The 22,459-nt window shown below is 40.8% G+C and overlaps 2 protein-coding genes across 7 annotated transcripts in view; one reads left to right on the forward strand and one right to left on the reverse strand.

The window, feature by feature from the left end:
- The window catches only part of Cstf2 (cleavage stimulation factor subunit 2), a 36,986-nt gene extending 34,240 nt beyond the window's left edge, over positions 1 to 2,746 (forward strand). For all 4 annotated transcript variants that reach the window (XM_055608320.1, XM_055608321.1, XM_055608322.1 and 1 more), the window contains one exon: positions 201 to 2,746. The gene's annotated coding sequence lies outside the window, so the exon portion shown is untranslated. The remainder of the gene's footprint in view (positions 1 to 200) is intronic.
- Positions 2,747 to 3,098: 352 nt separating this feature from the next.
- Positions 3,099 to 22,459, reverse strand: part of Nox1 (NADPH oxidase 1) — a 46,848-nt gene continuing 27,487 nt past the window's right edge. For 2 of the 3 annotated variants that reach the window (XM_055608319.1, XM_055608317.1), the window contains 6 exons: positions 19,613 to 19,705; positions 9,702 to 9,937; positions 9,327 to 9,489; positions 8,064 to 8,210; positions 7,749 to 7,873; positions 3,099 to 3,225 (listed from right to left, as the gene is read on the reverse strand). In XM_055608319.1, coding sequence (XP_055464294.1) covers positions 3,099 to 3,225; positions 7,749 to 7,873; positions 8,064 to 8,210; positions 9,327 to 9,489; positions 9,702 to 9,937; positions 19,613 to 19,705 — 891 coding nt within the window. The remainder of the gene's footprint in view (positions 3,226 to 7,748; positions 7,874 to 8,063; positions 8,211 to 9,326; positions 9,490 to 9,701; positions 9,938 to 19,612; positions 19,706 to 22,459) is intronic. The other variant, XM_055608318.1, reaches the window with a different exon arrangement.

Raw genomic sequence — 22,459 nt, forward strand, 5'->3', positions numbered from 1 at the left:
TAATGCTAAGGTTGAGAAACCCTGCTACAAAGGATGAGGAAACATGACACAAGGCTGTTTGATCTTCAGCACATCCTCCCTTCCCTCAGTCCTGTTTGTTTGTTTGTTTGTTTGTTTGTTTGTTTGTGGGAGGATGGTTCTCCTGACGTTTAGGAAAGAGAGGTCCACTTGTAAGAGCTTTCTCCACCTTTGTCTTACAGGTTCTCAAAAATACCTGGCAACAGATCTGGAAATAAAATTACATAACATTGCTGAAATTTTGAAAACATGGTGACTTCTGCATCCTCATCACTCCGGATGACTCAAATTGGTGCCAGGTGGAGAATTTGCATCACCATTTCTCCAAATGAAAGTAGTTCATTTTGTTGTCTTAGTTTGTATATTTTCTGTGATATTAAATAAACTTGAACACAAGTTTAACATACTGCAAATTTATATATATATATATAATCCTTTTGCTTTTAAGAAGCTAAACACCAAGGATAAAAGCTTAGTTATGTTTTCTACGCTTACTGCAGCATTATTCTTTAATCTTATATTGCCATAGCTCTATTCTTACTTTAGCATAAACATGTATTCTTCTTGGTGATACTTAAGAATTTCTCAGAAACAATATTTTCAGGAACTTTGTTTTCTCATGAATTTGCTCACAGCAAGGTAATAAGGCTTTGCCCTTTGAAAACTGTCTAGAGTCTCTGAGTTTTCTGGGAGAAAAAAAGCACGTGGTTAAAGCTAAAAATGGTCAGAAGGCCAAAATCAAAGCCTGTACCACAGTGGTTTGTTTGATTTAAGAAAAGCCAGTTATCAAAATATGTTGTTTGGTCAGTAGCAGGTCTAAACATACATAAAACAAAGATTGGTTTGGCACTGGTTTCACTGAGTATCAACAACCAGAAAGACTGTTGTAAAGCTCTTACATCTAGGTAGCCAACTTTACAAGTTTACAAAGCCGCTAGTTTTCCACATGCTCAAATTAAATAAAGAAAATCAAGTGAACAAAATATATTTCATCCCACAAAATTGCAAAGCTTTTAGCCTTATTTTCAAACTAAATTCATTCCAAGAACTCAGAAAACCCTAAAACTGTTACATTTTCAAGTCTTAAGAGGACCAAGTATAAGCACAGGACAGCAAATTGCCCATTGTGCTTGCCTGCTTCTTTCCAAGTACACCTACTTGGAGGGTAATTAGTGCCATTAGCCTGTGCTAACCTGCAAGTCAACTTGCCTTTTGTTTTCCTATAGTGTCAGGTTTCTCTCCACCAGTTCAAACTGAAGACATTTGAAGAGTTGCCTTAATAATTAGTAAAGTTTACTAGAACTAATTGTGATCTTATTTATATTCCCAGAATCCTACCTTCTGTGTTAGGATTATGGGCAGATGAATTAAAATCAGTACTTAGGCATATAAAGCATAATAGCACATTGCTTACATGCCAAGCAAAAGGATGAATAGATACTAAAATTATGGGATTTTTCTATATATATATATTTATAATGAAAATTTGCTGGATATGTCATACTATAACCTATTAAGAAAAGTGCAGTACAGCAAACACTCCCTGCCTGTTCTACTCATTCCCATTTCAACCTGGATGTTAATTATGCATGCAGTTCATTGATTTTGTTACCTTCTGTGCCACCTGCATAAGCAGTCATTGAAGTGTTGATTTTGGCAGCTGTCATGACTTAAAAGCCTCAAGCTATTTAGATGCAGAGACCAAAAGGAAATTATTTCTAGTTAGGAACTTGGGTTTTACACAACCAATTCCAAATCAAGATCCTGAGACTGAAGTTACTTGGTAAGCAGTTATCTGATAGAAACCATATCCTGGAAATCCTAGTGTCCGTTTTCCCAACACTTCATTAAACTTAATTTGTTTGTCATTCAGGTGAATATAAGTTGATAAGAGCAGTGGCATCCCAATTCATCTTTGTGTAAACACCAGTGTTTTTATTGGTGTAATAGAATTAGCTACCCCAAGTTCATGATCTGCCTTTATTATGTTCAGACTTGTGACTGAAAAATGATCCCACTAATCCTTCAAGCTATAGTTTCTTAGATAATTGGAAACAGAAATGTGATCACTTTTGGTCAATTAATGGTAGAAAATAGGTGGGCCTATGTGAAGTCTATAGATTCAGTCAGTTTGAGTACAATGAATTGTGGAGTTTTTCTCCCCCTGGGGAGCCTGGGCCTTCTTTTTCTTGTTATCCACCATGATTAACATCCTAGAGCAGTGTGGTTCTTGTCCAGGTTGATAGGAAAAGCAGTGACATTCAGTGAATGATTCCTCATTGAGTAAAACCTGGAAAGTAGTAACAATTCTAAATGCTTTATTTTCTTTTTATACCAGACATTCATAAACAAACCTCTTTAACAAAGGAATTAGTAAAGAGCTTGTGTTACATTAAGTCATCACATGATGTAGATCAGGCCTTCCCAGTTACTTCAAACAATATAAAATGACAGCATAGTTGGCTTCTAATTATAATACAAATTTGATTACAGTTAATCTACTTCAGAAAGAAAGCCTAGGACAGTAAGTAAAATTGTTCAAAAAGCAAAGATGAAAACCTTTTTTTTGACAAAGCAAAAAAGCAAAGTGTAAATTGTTGGTCACACTGGATGAGATCATATCTAACAATTTTCTTACTGGGTATGATATGAGTGAAAATCATGGAAATTTTATGTATTATTTATAATTATTGTTTTATCATGAATTCAATAAATATTTTAAAAGTTACCCAACTTAGAAATATTTTGTGAGGGACAGGTGGGAGGGAAGATTATGAACCAAAGCCCAGGAATCATCCAAAACACCTGAGGCTTAAATTGAGCAAGTGTCAACCAGCAAAGTTCAGCTAAAGGCACGTTTCCCAGAAGGATATTTAATTTTCCCCACAAAACAATTCATGGGATTTGTAATTATTGTGACTTCCACAGCTCTCAGGTTGGCAAAACTCAAGTATGATGAAGTTGAATACAAAACATTTTTTAAAAGTTCTTGTTAGTCATAATATTATCTAGAAGTTGACCCACAAGTTGATGAAGAGAAAAGGAAAGTGTGGAAGAACTACTGTGCTTCCTTCTACAATTCAGAAAGATTCTTTGTTGAAGTAGAATTGAACCTTCCTAGGATCCAGACTTGAGTATCGCTGACAGCATTTGCGCAGGCTCTTTGCCAAAGTCGGAGGGCCACATAAGAAAACCCCCACAACAGACCTATAGGAATAGAACAATAATAATTACATGGATGCAAGGAGAACTGATGATAGTAGTGAAAATGGAGAACAACCTCTGCTACTCCCACAAAGTCAAACAAAGACTCAGTTTTCTCACAGACAACTACCTCATGTGATTGGATCCATGATCATTCTGTCCTGAATGGGGGCTGGGTTTACAGGGCCCCACCACTATCTGAGGAGCTATTGTAGTAATGGTTGCTGGGGAAAGGGGAGTCATTTCATCATTTTCTTCAGTGCAGCCTCTGGTAGCTTGCCAATGCTCCTGGAAGCAGCCCTAATTAAACTCGCTGGGTCACCAAATAAGGGCAAAAAACATGAAAGTAGAAGAGGGATGAACTAAAGAAATCAGCAGAGTGAGAAGGGGCACAAGAAAAAGAGAGTCGTAGGAGGTAAATATGATCAAAATCCAAGTGGTCAACCCTGAAATCATATATACAATTAACATTAAATGGCCTAAGTGGGTTGTGTTTATATATTTATATTTATATATTTAATATATATGTATATTAAACAAAGAGAAAGAGGCCATGAATTTGAGAGAGAGCAGGGGATAGTAGGGAGGAGCTGTGGGGGAAGGAAATGGTATAATTATGTTAATTTTTAAAAAATATTAAAAAACATATACATGTGTGAAAACAATGAAACACATTGTATATAATTGATATGTGCTGATAACTTAAATTCAGTTGTTAAAATCCTGCTTTCTTCCAAGTAAATTTTTTCTTAACCTTTTTGTTCCCAAGTCTTAAATAGGCTCTCAGCCTTCCCCATTTTATTGACAACAGACACAAGAGATGTAGTACAATACCATTGTTAAATGTTAGGCTCTGCAGTCAAGGCAGGATAGAAAGACAGGGAAAATTAAAGGGACATTAGCAGGGAAGGAAGCCCCTAGGATCTGGTTTGCCTTTTACTCTAAGTGAAGAAACCTCAACCCAAATGATAAAGCCAAAATGACCTACAGAGATAATGCAAGTTTTTCTAAAGACATATTAAACAAGAATTTTAAAAAATGAATGGACTATGTTTACTTAGCTAGAATGTTTGTCACCTTGAGTTTTGCCATATAAATTCCCCTATCTCATACCTCACCTGACAACATCATTTACAAAAGAAAACAACTTAAAAACAAGTAAAGAAACTCGTGGTTTTTATTCACTTTTTAAACTTCCCCTAAGTTTTAATCTTCACTTAATCATTAAACCACGGAAATTATACCCTTTCAGGAATGTAACCCAAGGACAGGATTGTATGTATAGTCTTGTGAGGGACATAGATGTAACTATCTTGAGGATCCTGCGGCCATGACTTGGGATTGTATACTGTCCTTCTTTTATATAATTCTCTGTTTAAATACTTAAACTCACTTCGTTCCACTTGGGCTGGTCTTGACATTCTTTTCTGCCAAATAATCAAGGATTTGACTTTTCCTGAATGGAGGCCCTAAGGCGAAACGGTTGATCTGTCTCAGCTACTACAGGCAGAACCAGTCTGGCCTGCTCTGCTATCCCAACTGTGTCACTTTAAACACATTTTTTTTAACCTCTCTGTTGGAGCTTACCTTTCTGAAAATGAGAATAAAATAGCACCTACCTTACAGGGTTGTTCTAAGAATTAAAAACACAAAATAAATGGAAGAGTGCCTGGCACACAGCAAGTGAAAATGAGTTAACTGCTGTTTAAACTATCTTTTGTAGATCTTCCCAACCCTAGACTTTGATGTGCCTGTGAAGATGGTATTCTGCCAAAGCCAAGCCTTCTAATTACACTGTGAATCTCAACTTCTCCTACCTCTCCTTCTCTTTTTAAACCTAATTATGGTATAATATATGTACCGTAAAGTGCACCCTCTGAACTGTTCAATTAGTACTTTTTGTTACAACCACAAAGTTATGCAACCATGATCACTAATGTCATCCCCCTCAAAGGAAACTCTGTCTACCTTAGAATTCACTGATTTCCTCCCAGCCATACCCTACACAATCACTGATCTACTTTCTCTAGATATATTATCATTCCATAAATGGCCTTTTCATTTTAATAATTTTCAATTTTTTAAAAAATAATGTGCACATGTGGGGACCATGTGCATGTATAAGTATATGTGCCTTCAGAGTCCCAAAGAAGGTATCAGATTCCTTGGGGCTAGAGTTTACAGAAAGTTGTGAACCACCCTTTATGAGTAATAGGAATTGAATTCAGGTCCTCTGGAAGCACAGCAACACCACTGCGCCATATCTTCAACCCCCTCTGGTTTCTTTTATTCAGCATAATACCTTCAAAGTCAATCCATGAGATTGCATGTGTCAGTATTTCTTTCATCTTTATAGATGAATAAAATTCCATTCTGTACATATACCACATCTGATGGTGGAAAGCCTGGCTGTTGTCACTTTGGGCTATTGTGAGTAATGCTGCTCTGCACATGCATGTGCAAATTGTGTGTCTGTGTGTGTCTGTGTGTGTGTGGTCATGTTGTCATTTCTCTTAGGTATATATCAAAGAGTTTGATTTCTAACACTTTGAAGAACTGTTGAAGTGTTTTTTCCAGGTGTTGCAATCCCCTATATTCCTGTTATAATCAATATAGTAAGAGTCTAAATTCTTCAATTCTTTGCCAATACTTGTTATTGTTGATTTTTGCTGTGGGCATTTCATTCTTCTCTCACACATACTGGATATTGCCCTGTCTCTAAAATGCATTCAAACAAACCTTATACTAAATAGTAAGTGCTTTTTCAGCCTATCATTCTAACACTCATGCCCATGTTGCTGTACTATTTTCTTTCTTTTGGCTTCTGGGACAGTATATGTCTTCATCCTTAGTGTTTATATTGGTTTATCTTTCTTTCTCCCCACATTATGTAGGCAATCCTTTGCAATGTTCTTTCTCAGAGGTCAATGTGATGAGAAAGCAGAATGGGGAAACATCTCCAGAAAGAGAGAGATCCAGCTGAGGTGATTTGTTTTGGAGTTGGAGACAGTTGATGGAAACACAATACAATGATAAAGTATATGAAGCTATCATTACACCCATAAATAAGCAAGTAAAATACTTTCCCCCTTTTCCCTTTCTCTTTCCTTTTACCCTCTTCTCCTCATCCCCTTTCTTCCCTTTCTTCTTTCCCAATCCTTCTTAGCAGTCTCACTCCCTTTTGCTTTAACTGTTCAACCCAAATGACATAAACATAATGTCTTTTGCTAACATGTTGCTTTACAATTTAATGAAAGTGTTTCGTGTATTGAGCCAGTCTTTACAACCATGTACATGACTAATGTCCCTATTTTGAGGACAAGAATTCCAAATATCAGAAGGAATTTTAGCTCCATATGCCATAACTGTAAAGTGTCAAAATGAGAGTTGGGACCCAGGATCATACAAATTTATGTCACTACATACTGTCACCACTGCTTTCATGAAGCCTTTACTGTTCACTTCATGTGTCTTCCTGTCCTTTGACCTTTCTTCCCTGAGGTCCACAGACCTGCTTCCTGAAGTGCATTATTCTGCTTTGAATTAATTCTGTGCATATCTTCTTTGAATGTATACTTTAAAAAAAAAAAAACAACCATATCCATTTTTTCAACCTGTTCTGGAATAGTAATAGCTGAATTTACAGAAAGTAATGAGTAATGTTTGTGGAGATGGATTGCTCTTCCCCTGCCAGCTTGTTGGAGGATGAGTTACCAAAGTCCTCCTCTCCTTTTTCCTATTGGAAAAGCCAGTTTCAGATCATCAGGTTTTTTTCTGTATGCTCTAACATGTCTCAAAGTTCTACAGAAAACTGGGTATAGTGGCACAAATCTGTAATCCCAGTACTCTGAACATGGGGGCAGGAGGACCTAAAATCCAAGATCATCATCTGCTATATATCGAGATATATGTAGTTGTAGAGGTTAGCCTGGGCTACATGAGACCCTGTCTCAAAACACTAAGCTCTGTTGGTTAATGAGCTAAATAAAATACCCAAAATCATATTACTTTATGTAGAGATCATTGAGCACTCCACTCTCTAAAATGCATGCAAATTTCCCCAGTTTTTTGTTTTGTTCAGCACTATTTTTAAGAGTAAATTCTCTTCACCTTGCTCATTGGATAGAGGTTTATGGTAACAATAAACAGCTTTTCATCAATTACAAAATCATGACCCTTATTTTTACTAAAAACCCGATGAAATTTCCTCATAAAGTTTTTTTTATTAACTTTGTTTACTTATTTATTTATTTATTTTCTGTGTGTACGTGTTTGTGCATGCACATGCTTTAGGTCTGTCAGAGTTCAACAAGTGGACAAAGTGCCATGTTTCAAGTGTGGAGGTCAGAGGACAATTTAGGGGAATTTGTTCTCTTCTTCTACCATGTAGGTCTTGGTGGCAAACACTTTTATCTGATAATCCATCTCACTGGCCCTCTCTGTCCCAGAGATCTTTTCCCAGGTGTGCTCAGCATACTTAAATTTTAACTCTGCAGACTCAATTCACTAGAGGACAAGGCACTTACTTGGGGTGGGCAGTAGCTATTCTAGAAAATTCATTGTCCCACATTGGTCTCCCAAAGAAGGTTTTCTGTTTCAGACCTGTCAGGATGTCAGTGGCTTTGTCAAAGTTTAATGCTGCATGACCAGCCTGAAACCAGAGAAATATAAAATTAGAAAGCCCAAGTTTGATGGCTGCCTTTTCCTTAAGCTGCTTTTAACTTTCAGTGTGAGGATGAGGCCAGGTAAGAAATGATAAGAAATACTTATTTTGGAAGGTATGCACTATATTATTGTGTCTTAACATTTGATATTTGAATCAGTGTTTTATTTGAACTCACAATGTTGCTATCCCAGCCAGTGAGGAAGAGACGGTAGTTTAGGAAATCCATTTTGCCTAATTCTTCCATCTCTTGTTCCAGGGAATTCAATAAGTTGTTGAACCAGGCAAAGGCACCTGTCTCTCTGCAGATCCAGTAGAAATAGATCTAAAATGAGCAAAGAAGTCCATACCTTATTAAGTATCCTTCACAATGTACATTTAATGACAGATGTGTGTGTTTATATGTGTATGTGTGTGTAACATAAATACATAGATAACACATAGAAAGAGATATACTTGTTAACTAAGTCTAAGGATAATCAATCACACTTATAAAGTGGAAAAATTTTAGTCTGAATATCCAGAATTCTGACAAATTTTCATTACAGAAGGAACTTTCCAAGGTCATTTTTGTTACTGGTAGATCATCATATTAAGCAAAAGAAGGCAGACTGAGAAAGACACTTGTTGATAATTTTATCTTATACGGAAAACACGGAGATAGAATGAAGAGTATTTGGGGGAAAGGAAAGAGGATACTAGGACACAGGCTAGAGAAGAAGAAGGGGATAGGTAAACATGATCATAGTAAATGATGTACTTTAATGGAAATGTCATTATGAAATAATACTATGTATAATGAATATAAGCTTTAAAACACAATGAAAAAGTTCAAAGTGAAAATAAAACATTAAAGTAAATAAAAACAAAGTTGCAAATAGAAAAGAATCCTGTAGCACTGACAGAGAGTAATCATCACTCACCATTTGGGGGAGGGTTGTTTTGTCTTGATTTTTTTTTTTTTTTTTTTTTTTTAGTGTGAGATTTGTGTTATTTTGTCTTTTTATCATAGGCTTTAAAAATTATTCTGTCCAGATTTTAAAAAGCTACTTTTAAAATCATTTAATAGGAACAACCTTGGATAAGCAGAAATAGCTTTAATTTGAAGGATTAGAGCACTGCCAAGCTGAGAGAGTATCCACCAGACAGAGTGTTTCTCTTTTACGGCCTCTGAAATGACAAGATACAGACTGGTCTCTAGCAGCCTGGACCCTGCAGCCTCTTTGCAGTGGTGCAGAGGCCAGCTTTGTGGCAACAGGCTGGACCAACTGCCTACTGCATTGCCTGCTAGTGCTCCTCAAAGCCACCTCTGCCCTATTCAGCTATGACTCAATCCTTTCTTCAGATAGGTTCTCCTGCCCATCCCCCACCCCCTTATCAAGGGTGAGACTATAGGCTATGATAGCCCAGGCTAGGGGAATAGTGAAATGAGAGAATGTACCTTTTGTATTTTGAGACTATTGTCTGCACGCTGGAATTTGTACCAGATAGATTTCAAGATGGAAGCAAAGGGAGTGACCCCAATCCCTGCCCCAACCAGTACAGCCACTTCATACTGGAAAACATCCTCACTGACCGTGCCAAAGGGACCATCCACCTCAATCCTAGCAAATGAGAGAAGAAAATGGATGCATGAAGACTCATCTCCATCTTGAGCTCAAACATCCCCAGAAACAAACTGCTTCCCCAGCTGGTACCTTCGCACTTATTTTTACCATATGCTCTATTACAAGACTTGCACTTCAAAAAGGACTTGTTTTCTCTTTTTGGTTAGTCTACATCTTGTTCTGAATCTCTGAAGGTCTCAATGACCTACCTTGGTAATGGTGAGTGCTGTTGTTCAAATGTCCTTATGAGATTTTCTGTCCAGTCCCCTGCTGCTCTGACATGAATGGAGAAAAATTCTTCCTCTGGAGCAGAGGTCAGAGTGAAGGGATGCCACTCCAAGAAGGAAATTGAGGGGCAATTTACAAATACATACTGTCCAACTTCCATGCTAAAGCCATGCTTGCTCATCTGCAATTCCAAAACTTTAGATGGATGCATTACAACCTATGAATGAAGCACATAGATAATCAGAGGCAAACTCCAAACATGGCAAGGGCAGACATTTAAAGAAAAGAAGCTTATATTGTGCGGACCAGTCCTCTCCAGAAGGGAGCAGGTACTCCCTAAGCCACTACTTAGCTCCAGACAATGGCTGCAGTGTAGAACTGAGATTTGGTGTTGTCAGATCTCTGGATAAATTAAGAGAAGCAAAGAAAAGTGACTTTGATACTATTATATTTTAGATATCATACAAAATAATGGATTTGATTGTGTAATATGTATACACATATCACTATTTTTTAATTTTTTTCTTTATTAATTACACTTTACTCACTTTGTATTCCCCCCATGGTTCCCTCCCTCCTTCCGTCCCAATCCCTCCCTTCCTCCACCCTCTGCATGCATGCCCCTCCCCAAGTCCACTGATAGGGGAGGACTTCTTTTCCTTCCTTCTGATCCTAGTCAATTAGGTCTCATCAGGAGTGGCTGCCTTGTCCTCTTCGGTGGCCTGGTAATGCTGCTTCCTCCTCAGGGGGAGCACATATCACTATTGTTGAGCTCCATAAGCAGGCATCTCTATAGCCAACCCCAAGGGACCTGACAAATAGGATCTCAGGCATCTGTCAGGCCACCTGCGGACCACCTGCAGGCCACCTGAAATCACCTGCGCATGCTCTGGGTCACCTTATAAGAGAACTCGCACTACCTCTTCTCTCTCTCTCTCTCTTTCTCTCTCTCTCTCCTTTCCCTCTCCTCCCTCTCCGTCCCTCCATCCCTCTCTCTCCCTTTTACTAGAGATGGTCTTTGTGACCCCCTTCCCTTAATAAAACCTCCTATGAAGAACCAGTCATGTGGTGTGATTTGTGAACTGCCATGTAACTTTGATGCACAATCCTAACATTGGTGCATTGGCTGAATAGGCACTTCCAGTGGCCATGCCACGTCATGTTTGCTTTCTCCACTAGTGCCACCACAGGAGCTGCTGGAAACTTATTTCAGATCTGCCCATGACCCACTTCCCGGAAACTAGATTGCTACCTCCTATATGCAACACTGGCTAGATTGGTAAGTTCTCCTCATTGGTCAGCATAAATATGTCTCTTGGTACAGGAAGATTGACCTTTGAGCTTCTGGCAACTTCCTGGTACTTTTTGAGATGGAGAAACATCCAGCCACAGCCTTCACTGGCCATGTTTGGCTCTTTTTGCTGTCCTCCATTCAGGGCTTCCTTTTTCCCTTGAGTGAGATTTCTTTCCTTCTACTGGCACAGTTTTGTCATCCCCCGCACCCCCCTTCTCTTGTCTCCAAAAATCCTAGCACTAGGTAAACTGTCAACTATAGGCAACTGTGCCCTTGGTCTCTGGCCAATGCTGATGAGTTGTTGGATCAGATTGTACCATACTACTCTACTGAGCCAAACCTTGCCTTTGGGACATCTCTGGCAGGCCACTGATTCCTACCCACCCAATAGGAACTGCTGATTCATCCATTCCTCCAGCATCGCAACTGGGATGTTTTCTGGAGAATTTTTTTTTTTTAATTTTTAAGTTTAATGTTTTTAAAACCCTATGCATGGAGCCTGACTTACAGGCCTCTAAGCTCGTAGGCTTCTGTAATAAAACTTGGCCTACATATTCCTTAGATAACGGTTCAAATTGGCTGATTAATGGCACATTAAACCCCAGTACTTTACAGGATCTTTTGAATTATTGTCAGTGATTTGGTAAACGGAAGGAGGTATCTGATGTTCAAGCATTCTCTCTCCTCCGCTCTAAACCTTCTCTCTGGTCTTCCTGTTCTCCTAACCAACCTCTTCTAGCTACAAAGTCTCAACCTCAAGGGTTCTCTACCTTTGACCCCAAGGATGAAGCCCCGCCTCGACGTCAACCTCCAGCTTCTTCTCAACCTCCAGCTTCTCCCTCTTCCTCTGCTTCCTCCTTTTCCTCTTTGGCTTCTCTAGCATCCTCACCCTTCTCCCCAGCAACAGGCATCCTAGTCATCCTATTTTGGCACCCACTTTCACCTCACCAACAGCTATTAGGCCCCCTGCTACCCGCTATCACTCTATAGCAAAGCCTCCTCCTCCTCTTCCTCCTCCTCCTCCTTCTTCCTCCTCCTCTCCTCCTCCTCCTTCTTCTACTCAGCATAAACCAGCCTCAATTCTTCCCTTCCAGGAGGTGGCTGGAGTGCATGGCTTAGTTAGGGTGCATGTTCCTTCTCATTAACTGAACTTTCTCAAGTAGAAAAGAGAGTAGGTAGGATACTATACCTCTAATCCTTCTACTTTCATTAAAGGATTTCAATATCTCACTCAATCTGATAGTCTTACCTTCCATTATATATATATATTATGATTATTACCAACAACCTATTAGCGGAGGAGCACAGTTGAGTTTGGGAAGAGCCTAGAAATGCATGCAGATGAGGTTCACCAAACAAACACAGCATACCTGGTTGGGGTTGAGGCTGTGCCTGACCAGGATCCACAATGGGATTATAGTACCTCGGAAGGCATTTTAGCTTGAGATCAGTTCACAATCTGTCTTCCTTTTGGCTGGTCTCTGCAAGACTACCCTCAAGCCAAGTAATTATGAGAAGCTCCAGGAAGTAATTCAGGACAAGAATGAAAACCCATCTCGATTCCTAGAGCACCTTATGAAGGCCTTCTTAAAACAAACTAATCTAGACCCCAAACATACAGAGGGGAGGCAACTCCTGATGACCTATTTTTTCTCCCAGAGTTACCCTGACATCAGGGCTAAGCTTAAGTGCTTGGAGAGAGGACCTCTGACTCCACATGCAGAAGTCTTAGTGCTGACTTTTAAGGTGTACCATGGAAGAGATGAGAAAGCCCCAAGCAAAAAATACCAAATGCAGGCCAAGACCATTTGACTGGACTCAGCGACTATCCAGGCTCCCTTGCCTCCTAAGGCACAAGGACCATGGGGTCCCTGTTTCAATTGTGGTGAAGAAGCTCACTGGACCCAGTTTGTCCTAACCCCAGCAAGCCATGTTCAAATTGCCTCCAAGAGGGACATTGGGGTGTTGACTGCCATGGTTTCTCCCATGATATGGGGGTATCACTCCCAGATCACCCTCCAGCTGACATCCAAGCCTGGCTATGGATGACTGAAGGTTCCTGGGTTCCCATGATCCAACAACTGCCATCACTAGCAGAAAGCCACTGGTAATTAACATGGTATCGGGGCAGCCCATCTCCTTCCTTGTGGACACCAGAGCCACTTACTCAGTCCTGATGGAGTATTGGGGACCAACCTCTCCTAGTTCCTCTATTGTCGTGGTAGGGAGACAGCCTTGGAAGGCTTGCCAGACTCGACCACTCAGTTGTATTTTCAGGGGTGTTCCCTTGAATCATTCTTTTTTAGTGATGCCAACCTGTCCAGTTTTCTTACTGGAAAGGGACCTTTTAGCCAAACTAAGAGCCTCTATCTTCTTTACTCCACCCATTTGTCTGATCTCTCCTTCTTATAGCTATCCTACCTGCCAGTTTGACGTGTCACTTCCTTTACCAGCCTTTCAAGTGGACCCCCAAGTCTGGGATGTACAAAACCCCTCTTTCACTAGGCACCATTCCCTTTGTGGTCCTTTAGCTACAGGATTCCAAGCTCAATAACCACTTCCTCTCAAGAGCCTCAGGGGACTTAAGCCTATTATCTCTGACCTTTTAAAAAAAATCCTTTGCTCCAATTCCTCTCCTTTTAACACCACTATACTTGCTGTTACAAAGCCCAATGGAACCTATCGCCTGGTTCAAGACTTCCACTTTCTCAATTGTGCAGTTGTCCCCTTCCACCCTATACTATAGGGGCTGTAACTACCCCTAGGCTCTCCTCTCCCTATCCCATCAGGTTACCTCCCATTTCTCAGTTGTGGATCTCAAGGATGCATTTTTCTCTATCCCCCTGGACGCCCAGTCACAAAATAGCTTTGCCTTCACCTGGAGTGACCCTGACATCCTTGTTTCTACCCAGCTTACCTGGACTGTCCTACATCAGGGATTCCAGGACAGCCTACACCTGTTTGGCAAAGCCCTAGCCTCTAATCTACTCTCCTTATCTCTTCCTAAATATTAACTTATACAATACGTAGATAACCTTCTCCTCTGCAGCCCATCCCTATGAGTTAGCCAAACTAACATCTCTGCTCTTCTAAATTTCCCATCCAATAGATCTATTGGGTCTCACCCTCCAAGGTCCAATTGACCACCTCTGAGGTCACTTACCTGGGACTAACAATAACCCCAACCCACAAGGTATCACCTTAGAGAGAAAAGACCTAATACGATCTCTGGCAGTGCCCTCTACTAAAAAGAAATATTATCGTTTTGGGGAATGGCTGGTTTCTTAAGGTCCTGGGTCCCTTCCCTTTCCCTTGCCCACCCTTATATGAGGCAGCCTTAGACCCCTTGCATGAACCCCTTTTTAAGCCCATTACTAAGCCCTTTCAGAGGCTCCAACAAGCTCTTCTTGAGGCCCCAGCCCTACATCTCCCATACTTAACCCGTCCATTCTCCTTCTATGTAACAGAAAAAGAGGGATATGACCTTGGAGCCCTGGGCCACCAACTGGGACCCTTCTTTGCACCTGTAGCCTATCTATCAAAAAAATTAGACCTGACAGTCCAGGGATGGGCACCCTGCCTTAGCAGCTGCAGAGCTCCTTATTTGAAAGTCAAAAAAACCTAACTTTTGGGTCACCTATTTCTGTCTTCTCTTCTCACAATCTATCTCACCTTTTTTTTTATAAAGACTTACAAACTCTACCTCCCTCCAGGGATCTTTCCCTCCAGGTGACACTAATAGAAGACTACTCTTACTTTCCATCCATGCCCACCTCTTAACATTTCAAACCTTCTTTCTGGACCTAACTCTGATTACTGTCCATCTCATTCTTGCATTGAAACCTTAGAGAAGCTATTGCCCCATCTCCACACATACAAGAGGGCACATTGCCTCAGGCCATCTATACCTGGCATACAGATGGCAGCTCCTTTGTACAAGAGGGAGCTCAAAATGCAGGCTATGCCATAGTGTCAGATACTAGGGTAGTTGAGGCAAAAACCCTCCCTGCCCACACCACTAATCAGCAGGCTGAACTAATAGCTCTTACCCGCTCCTTCCAATTGGCTCAGGGACAATCTCTTAACATCTACACAGACTCTAAATATCCTTTCATATTCTTCTCTCCCATACTTCCATCTGGAGAGAAGGTGGGTTGCTTACAGCAAAGGGAGTATCTGTAACCAATACAGGCCAAATTATGGCCATGCTAGAAGCCTCCCACCTTCCCAAGGCCATCGGAATAGTCCACTGCCAGTTCCACCAGACAGATGATTCCATCTTTTCCAAAGGAAATAACCGGGCTGATGAGGCAGCTAAGGCTGCAGCTCAGAAAGGCCTAGATTCATCTCATCCACCACAGGACATCTTTACACTACAACCCACATCTCCCCTGTCATCTCCTGACTTTTGTCAGATTCTGTCCTATCTACTCCAGCTCTTTCATTCTAACAGTCGAGCTTGTCTAACTTTGTCAAGACCCATCTGCAGCCCAGCCCTGAGGACTTGCATTTCTTAAAAACTATTACTACCTCTTGTAAGATTTGCCAGACTTCAGATCCTAACTCAGGATATCATAATTCCCCTTTCCCTACCCACCAGGCTAGAGGCTCTCTCCCCGGGACTGACTGGAACTTGATTTTACCCACATGCCAGCAGTCAAACGTGTCTAGAACCTCCTGATCTTGGTGGATATGTTCATAGGATGGGTGGAGGCATTCCCCACTACTAACAAAAGAGCTGAGACAGTTTCTGATCTCCTTGTCTGTGAGATTATCCCATGTTTTGGACTCCCCACCTCCCTCCAGTCAGACAATGGCCCTGAGTTCACTTCTCAGATTTCCCAGACCTTATCTAAAGCTCTTAATATTCCTTGGTATTTTCGTATCCCACACCATCCCCAGTCCTCAGGAAAGATAGAACAAACTAACTGATCCTTAAAAAATACTCTTGTTAAACTATCACAAGAGCTTCACCTCTGTTGAGTAAAACTCTTCCCCTTGGCCCTTTTCAGGCTACAGGTTCTCCCCAAAAACCTTTGTCTATCTTGCTCATCCATGTATGAAGGACCAGTCCTAACTCTGGGTCTTTCAGCTAAGTGCTTGCCTCTCCCTGACCACACATTTAGTCCCTTACTCTGTCATCTCTGTTCTTTTCTATGGACCTTTACTGACCACTGTATACCATGGCCACCCACTAACCCCTGTCCATCTCTTACTAACATTTGGGTACCAGGTCCTTCTCTCCCCTCCAGACCAAACCCCTCATCTCTTTCTCTTAAATGGCAGGACCCTTTCAAGTTGATCTTTGTAACCCCCACAGCTGCCAAGCTTGAAGTCTTCCTTCACTGGATTCATCTATCTCACCTCAAGCCTTTTATCCTTCTCTTTAAGATAATGCCCCCTCTTACATACCAACTCCAACAGGACCCTGCTCCCTCAAGCTTCAGATGCCAAGATCAACCACTTTGTCTCTGGTTCCAGAGGAATGAGGCCTAGCTATAACAACTGTGTTCAACCCTACTGCATTGGATATGTATTTTTCTTCCTCTCTTGTCTGTTTCTATCCAGGGTAATCCCTATGGAGAGTCAAGTTTCAAGAAACAATCAATGATAATAAAGTCTCTTCAAATAGGGTTGGAAAACTGTGTTATCGGAGGCTGTCAGAAGCCAACTTAAATAACCATCACTCCTACATCTATCTCTCCTCTTATTTGATGGAATTTTTGTTTGTTTCCTCTTTGATCAAACAAAAGATTATGGGAAGAAATAGCCAGACAGATACGGAGGCTGCCCATACTGGTCTTGCCGAGTCCATGTACTGGCACAAATGAAACTCCTTCACCTGTATAAAAAGACTCTCTACTTCTACATCTGAGACCCTTGGGATCCCAGATGGGAAACACGCATTCTTGGAAAACTCTACCACAGCTACAAACCCAACTTACTAGAGAAAATACATCCCAATTACCCAATACCTGGGGATGGGAGAAGTAGAGAAGGTAATTAAACATTTCCCTAAAGTCATTTCCTCTCTGACATCCCTCCTCCTAAATAATACAAACCTGTCATTTTGTTTTCTACTTCAGACTCTGACCTCTGCCTACAAGCCCCTTAATATGACCAAACAGGACTGTTTTAAAGTTTAGTGGCTGTGTGTCCCACCTGGGACCAACTCAGAACTACTGCTAACAGCTTCTCTGGAGACTCTTTCAAGTATCCTTACTTCACCATTACTTCACTAACTGCCCTGACTCTGATGTTGCCAACCCCCCCCCACACACACACACCTTTCTCATATGACCCTATTTGGCATGGCAGGCTGTTTCAAGGCATTTGGGACACACTCTGTAGGAATGCTAAGTTCCTTAGACTGTAATAAAACTGTAATCCTTGATACCTCATCTCATCCCCAATGCCCTACTGCTAATAATACATTCTTTGTGGCACTCAGGTCTACCGTCATCTGCCTGCTGGCTGGTCAGGAGTTTGCATGTTGGCACTCCTTTTCCCTGAGCTGGGGGTAATAAATGAAAAGGAGCCCCTAACCAGTCCCAGTCATGTACTCAATAGCTGCCCGGCAGGATAAGAGGGCAATTCAAATTTTGCCCCTCTTGGCTATTGCAGAAATCACAGCAGCTGTCCAGACCGGGATAGCAGGACTAGCCACTTCATTAACTTTGTATTTTCAGTTTAGGACTAGCCACTTCACTAACTTTGTATTTTCAGCTTTCTTCCCAGTTCATCCAGGACCTCCAGCAAGTGACTCAGACAATGCTAATTCTCCAAGGACAGATTGGCTCACTGGCAGCAGTAGTACTTCAAAACCGATGAGGATTGGATCTCTTCACAGCTAAAGAAGGTAGCCTTTGCATCTTCCTCCAAGAAGAATGCTGTTCTTATGTCAATCAGTTGGGTGTAATGAAAGCCATAATCCAGCAACTCCAGACAAATCTACAAATGTGAAGGGAAATGCTCAAAGCCTCTAGTTCTTGGGCCTTCGAGAACCCCATATGGAAATGGATTTTGCCCTTCTTCACACTTCTGCTCATCTTTCTGCTTTTGCTTTTTCACCCTGCTTTATTAACTTCCTCTCTACATTCTTCCAACAACAAATGCAAAAGTTCTCTAACCAAACCATTAATCAGTTACTCTGACAGGATTATCAGCCTCTGCCCACAGAACCAGATGACAATAAATGACCTTCCAATCAACCCTGATGGTGAAACAGGAATATACCCTGAGAATGACAATGCCCATACTCAGCAGGAAGTAGCTTGAACAGTAAAGCTTACCCCTATGCCCTCCTCAACATCAACCCCTTCCTAGCTCCTCATTTTTTAACAAAACCAAAAGGGAGGAATGTTGGGATCCCTAAGCAGGTATCTCTAAGGCCAGCCCCAAAGGACCTGACAAAGGGGATATCAGGCTTCTGTGAGGCCACTTGTGGACCACCTGCAGACCACCTGTGCATGCTGTGGGTCATCTTATAAGAGAACTCACACCACCTCCTCTCTCTCTCCCTCTCTTTCTCTCTCTCCTACCCTGCCCAGAGACAGTCTCTGTGACCCCCTTCCTCTTTCCTTAATAAAACCTCCTACGTGGAACCAGTCACGTTGTGTAACTTTGACACACAATTCTAACAACTATGATACAAATATTATATTATAAATATGAATATATTATATTATAAATCTTGCTCATGTTTGCTCTACACTTTCCTCTCATTAGTACGTAGTTCACTTTCTCCCCAAGTAGTCAGCATTCTGCTTTCAAGTCTCAATCTCTTCATTACCACTCATAGTCCTCATTTGCTTTCATGCTCTATATGCATTTATATTTAATTCACATTTATTCCAAATATGAGAGAAAATGCTTATTTTGTGTAACACGATAATCTCCAGTTCCCATCTATTTTTCTGTAAAGGGCTTAATTTTGTTCTTTACAACTGAATAAAACCCAATTGTGTTTTTGTAACAATTATTTTTATTTTTGTGTGTGCTTGCTTGTCTTTGTATGCACTGCATTCATGCAGTGTTCACTGAGGCCAAAGAAGTGCCTCAGATTTCCTGGAGCTGGAGTTACAAGCAACGGTGAGCCTCCATGTGTGTGCTGGGAACAGAACAAGTGCAGCAAGTGCTCTGAACCACTCAGCCGTCACCCCAGTTCCCAAGAAATGCTTTTTGTAAGGTTAAACTTCTACCCAGTTTCTTAAAATGTTGGTAAACAGGTCTTTATTTTGTTTTAGGTCACAAGAACTGTTCTAGGTCCTTGAGCATAGAACACTATCACTTTACCACTGAGCCACACCCTCAGTCTAAGTTCACCCTTTATATAATCACCGTGTGTGTAAAATTAAATAAACCTGTAGGCAGGCTCCAGCTCAGGTCTCCTGTTTGTATCCTCCAACACAGACCCATGCTAGTGGTTCCACCGAAAACCCTATTTCCCACAGTTTTGTCCAGCATGGGAGAAATCAAGCATGATTCCTCCTCCAAAACCCTTTTTAAGCCTTCAAAGTAAACATCCTGACAATTTAGTTCTGCTCTCAAGTAGAACACAACTATTCTCACTGCAATGGAAAGTGTATATTTCTTTACCTTGGTGATTACAACCTTCTGCTGGGAGCGATAAAAGCGAAGGAGCCTTTCAAAGATATACATGATGAATGGTGCCAGGATCCACTTCCAAAACTATACAAAAACAGGGAAAAGAATGATATTACCCTTAAATCTCTCATTTAGGACTTATTTGTGTAGTAGTTCATTTCTTCATTAAGTGAATATGTATCAAGGTCTCTATGTGTATCAAGTTTACCACTGTGTAATACTAGCAAGTCACTAATTTCAGCAAAGTTTAGAATGGAAACAATTACAAAATAATAGTTTTCCTTGTCAATTTGTCATTAATAAAATAGATCGTTCATTTAAATTTACAAGTTGTATCAGGAAGTAAATGGCAAAAATAAAGCATAAAGGTGGATGTGTGTGTTTTAAATTTTATTTCAAATTTTAAAATTTGAAAATCTAGGACACCTTGTCCATTCTGAAAAAAAAAAAAATGAAAAAGTAAGTCCACAATAGAAACAAGTGATTAAAAATACAGAACTATCAAAAAGGAGAAGTAGAATACATACACACACACACGTATATGTATAAAATTAACGCTACTAGTAGGAATACAGCAAACTTGACTTCCATCTCAGCACCACAAAACATCAAAAGTAACAAAAATAAACAGATTTTTAATATAATTTTTAATTTATTACAATTTATTCACTTTGTATCCCAGTTGTAGCCTCACCCTTGTCCCCTCCCAACCCTGCCTTCCCTTCCTCCCTCCCTCCCTCATCTCCTCCCATGCCCCTTCCCCAGTACACTGATAGTGGAGGACCTCCTCCCCTTCCATCTGACCCTAGCCTATCAGATCTCATTAGTACTGTCTTTTATAGTCTTCCTCTGTGGCCTGGTCAGGCTGCTCCCCCCCTCAGGGGGAGGTGATCAAAGAGATAGCCACTGGGTTCATGTCAGAGACAGGCCCTGCTCCCTTTTTTAGCAAGCCCATTTGGAGACTGAGCTGCCACAGGCTTCCTCTGTGAGGTTCTAGGTTATCTCGATGAATGGTCCTTGGTTGGAGTATGAGTCTCAGAAAAGACCTCTAGGCCCAGAAATTTTTGTTCTGTTGTTCTCCTTGTGGAGCTCTAGATCTTTCCAAGTCTTTCTATCTCCCCCTTCTTTCATAAGATTCCCAACTTACTTTGTGTCTGCTTTCTTGTTTATCTTCTTTAGGTGTATAGACTTCATTATGTTTATCATATCTTGTAGGTCTATATAAGCGAGTATATACCATATTTGTCTTTCTCCTTCTGGGATACTTCACTCAGAATGATCTTTTCTAGATCCCACCATTTGCCTGCAAATTTCATGATTTCCTCTTTTTTGATTGCTGAGTTGTATTCCATTGTATAAAAATACCACAATTTCTGTATCCATTCCTCCGTTGATGGACATCTGGGTTGTTTCCAGGTTCTGGCTATTACGAATAAAGCTGCTCCAAACATGGTTGAGCAAATGTCCTTGTTGTGTACTTGAGCAAATTTTGGGTATATACCTAGCAGTGGTATAGCTGGGTCTTGAGGAAGCGTTATTCCTAATTGTCTGAGAAAGCGCCAGATTGACTTCCAAAGTGGTTGTACCAATTTACATTCCCACCACATCAATCCTCACTTAGACAGACAAATGAGATGGGCATTGGACATATGACAGGAGTCTACTGCAGAAGGCATCTGAAAGACCCTACCAAGCAGCATTTCAAAACAGATACTAAGACTCATAACCAAACCTTCGGCAGAAGGGGAGTTAGTATGATGGGGAGAGGATAGGAGTCCCACAAGGACCAAATATATCTGGGCACAGGGTTTTTTTCTGAAACTGTTTCTCCAACCAAGGACCATGTATGGATATAACCTAGAACCTTTACTTGGAAGAAGCTCGTGGTAGCTCAACAACCAATTGGTTTTCTATAGTAAGGGGAACAGGGATTATTTCCGACAGGAACTCAATGGCAGGCTCTTTGACATCCCCACCCCCCAAGGGAGGAACAGTCCTGCTAGGCTGCAGAGGAGGACTTTGCAGCCAGCCCTGAAGATACCTGTTAAAACAGGGCCAGAAGAAAGGGGAGGAGGTCCTCCCCAATCTATGGACTTAGAAAGGGGCAGGGAGAAGCTGAGGGAGGGAAGGAGGGTGGGATTGGGAGGGAATAAGGGAGTGGGATACAGCTGGAATACAGAGTTAATAAAACGTAACTAATAATTATAAACAAAAAAAGGTCAATTAAAAAAAAAAGATTCCCAGCATTCTGCCCAAAGTTTGGCTGTGAGTCTCAGCAACTGCTTTAATACCCTGGTGGTTAGAGTCTTTCAGAGGCCCTCTCTGGTAGGCTCCTGTCCTGTTCCTTGTTTTCACCTTCTTCTGATATCTATTCTGTTTACCTTTCTGAATGAAGATTGAGCAACTCATCCAGGGTCCTCCTTCTTGCTTAGCTTCTTTAGGTGTACAGATTTTAGTATGATTATCCGATATCATATGTCTAATATCCACTTATGAGTATATACTATATATGTCTTTCTGCTTCTGGGATACCTCACTCAGGATGATCTTTTCTAGTTCCCACTATTTGCATGCAAATTTATGATTTCCTTGTTTTTGATAGCTGAGTAGTATTCCATTGTGTAGATGTACCACAATTTCTGTATCCATTCCTCAATTGAGGGACATCTGAGTTGTTTCCAGCTTCTGGCTATTACAAATAAGCTGTTATGAACATGGTTGAGCAAATGTCCTTGTTGTGTATTTGTCAATATTTTGGATGAATGCCTAGGTGTGGAATAGCTGGATCTTGACGTAGCACTACTCCTAATTGTCTTATAAAGCGCCAGATTAATTTCC

Source organism: Psammomys obesus, unplaced genomic scaffold, assembly GCF_907164565.1.
Source record: "Psammomys obesus unplaced genomic scaffold, mPsaObe1.curated_primary_1811, whole genome shotgun sequence".
NCBI lineage: Eukaryota > Metazoa > Chordata > Mammalia > Rodentia > Muridae > Psammomys > Psammomys obesus.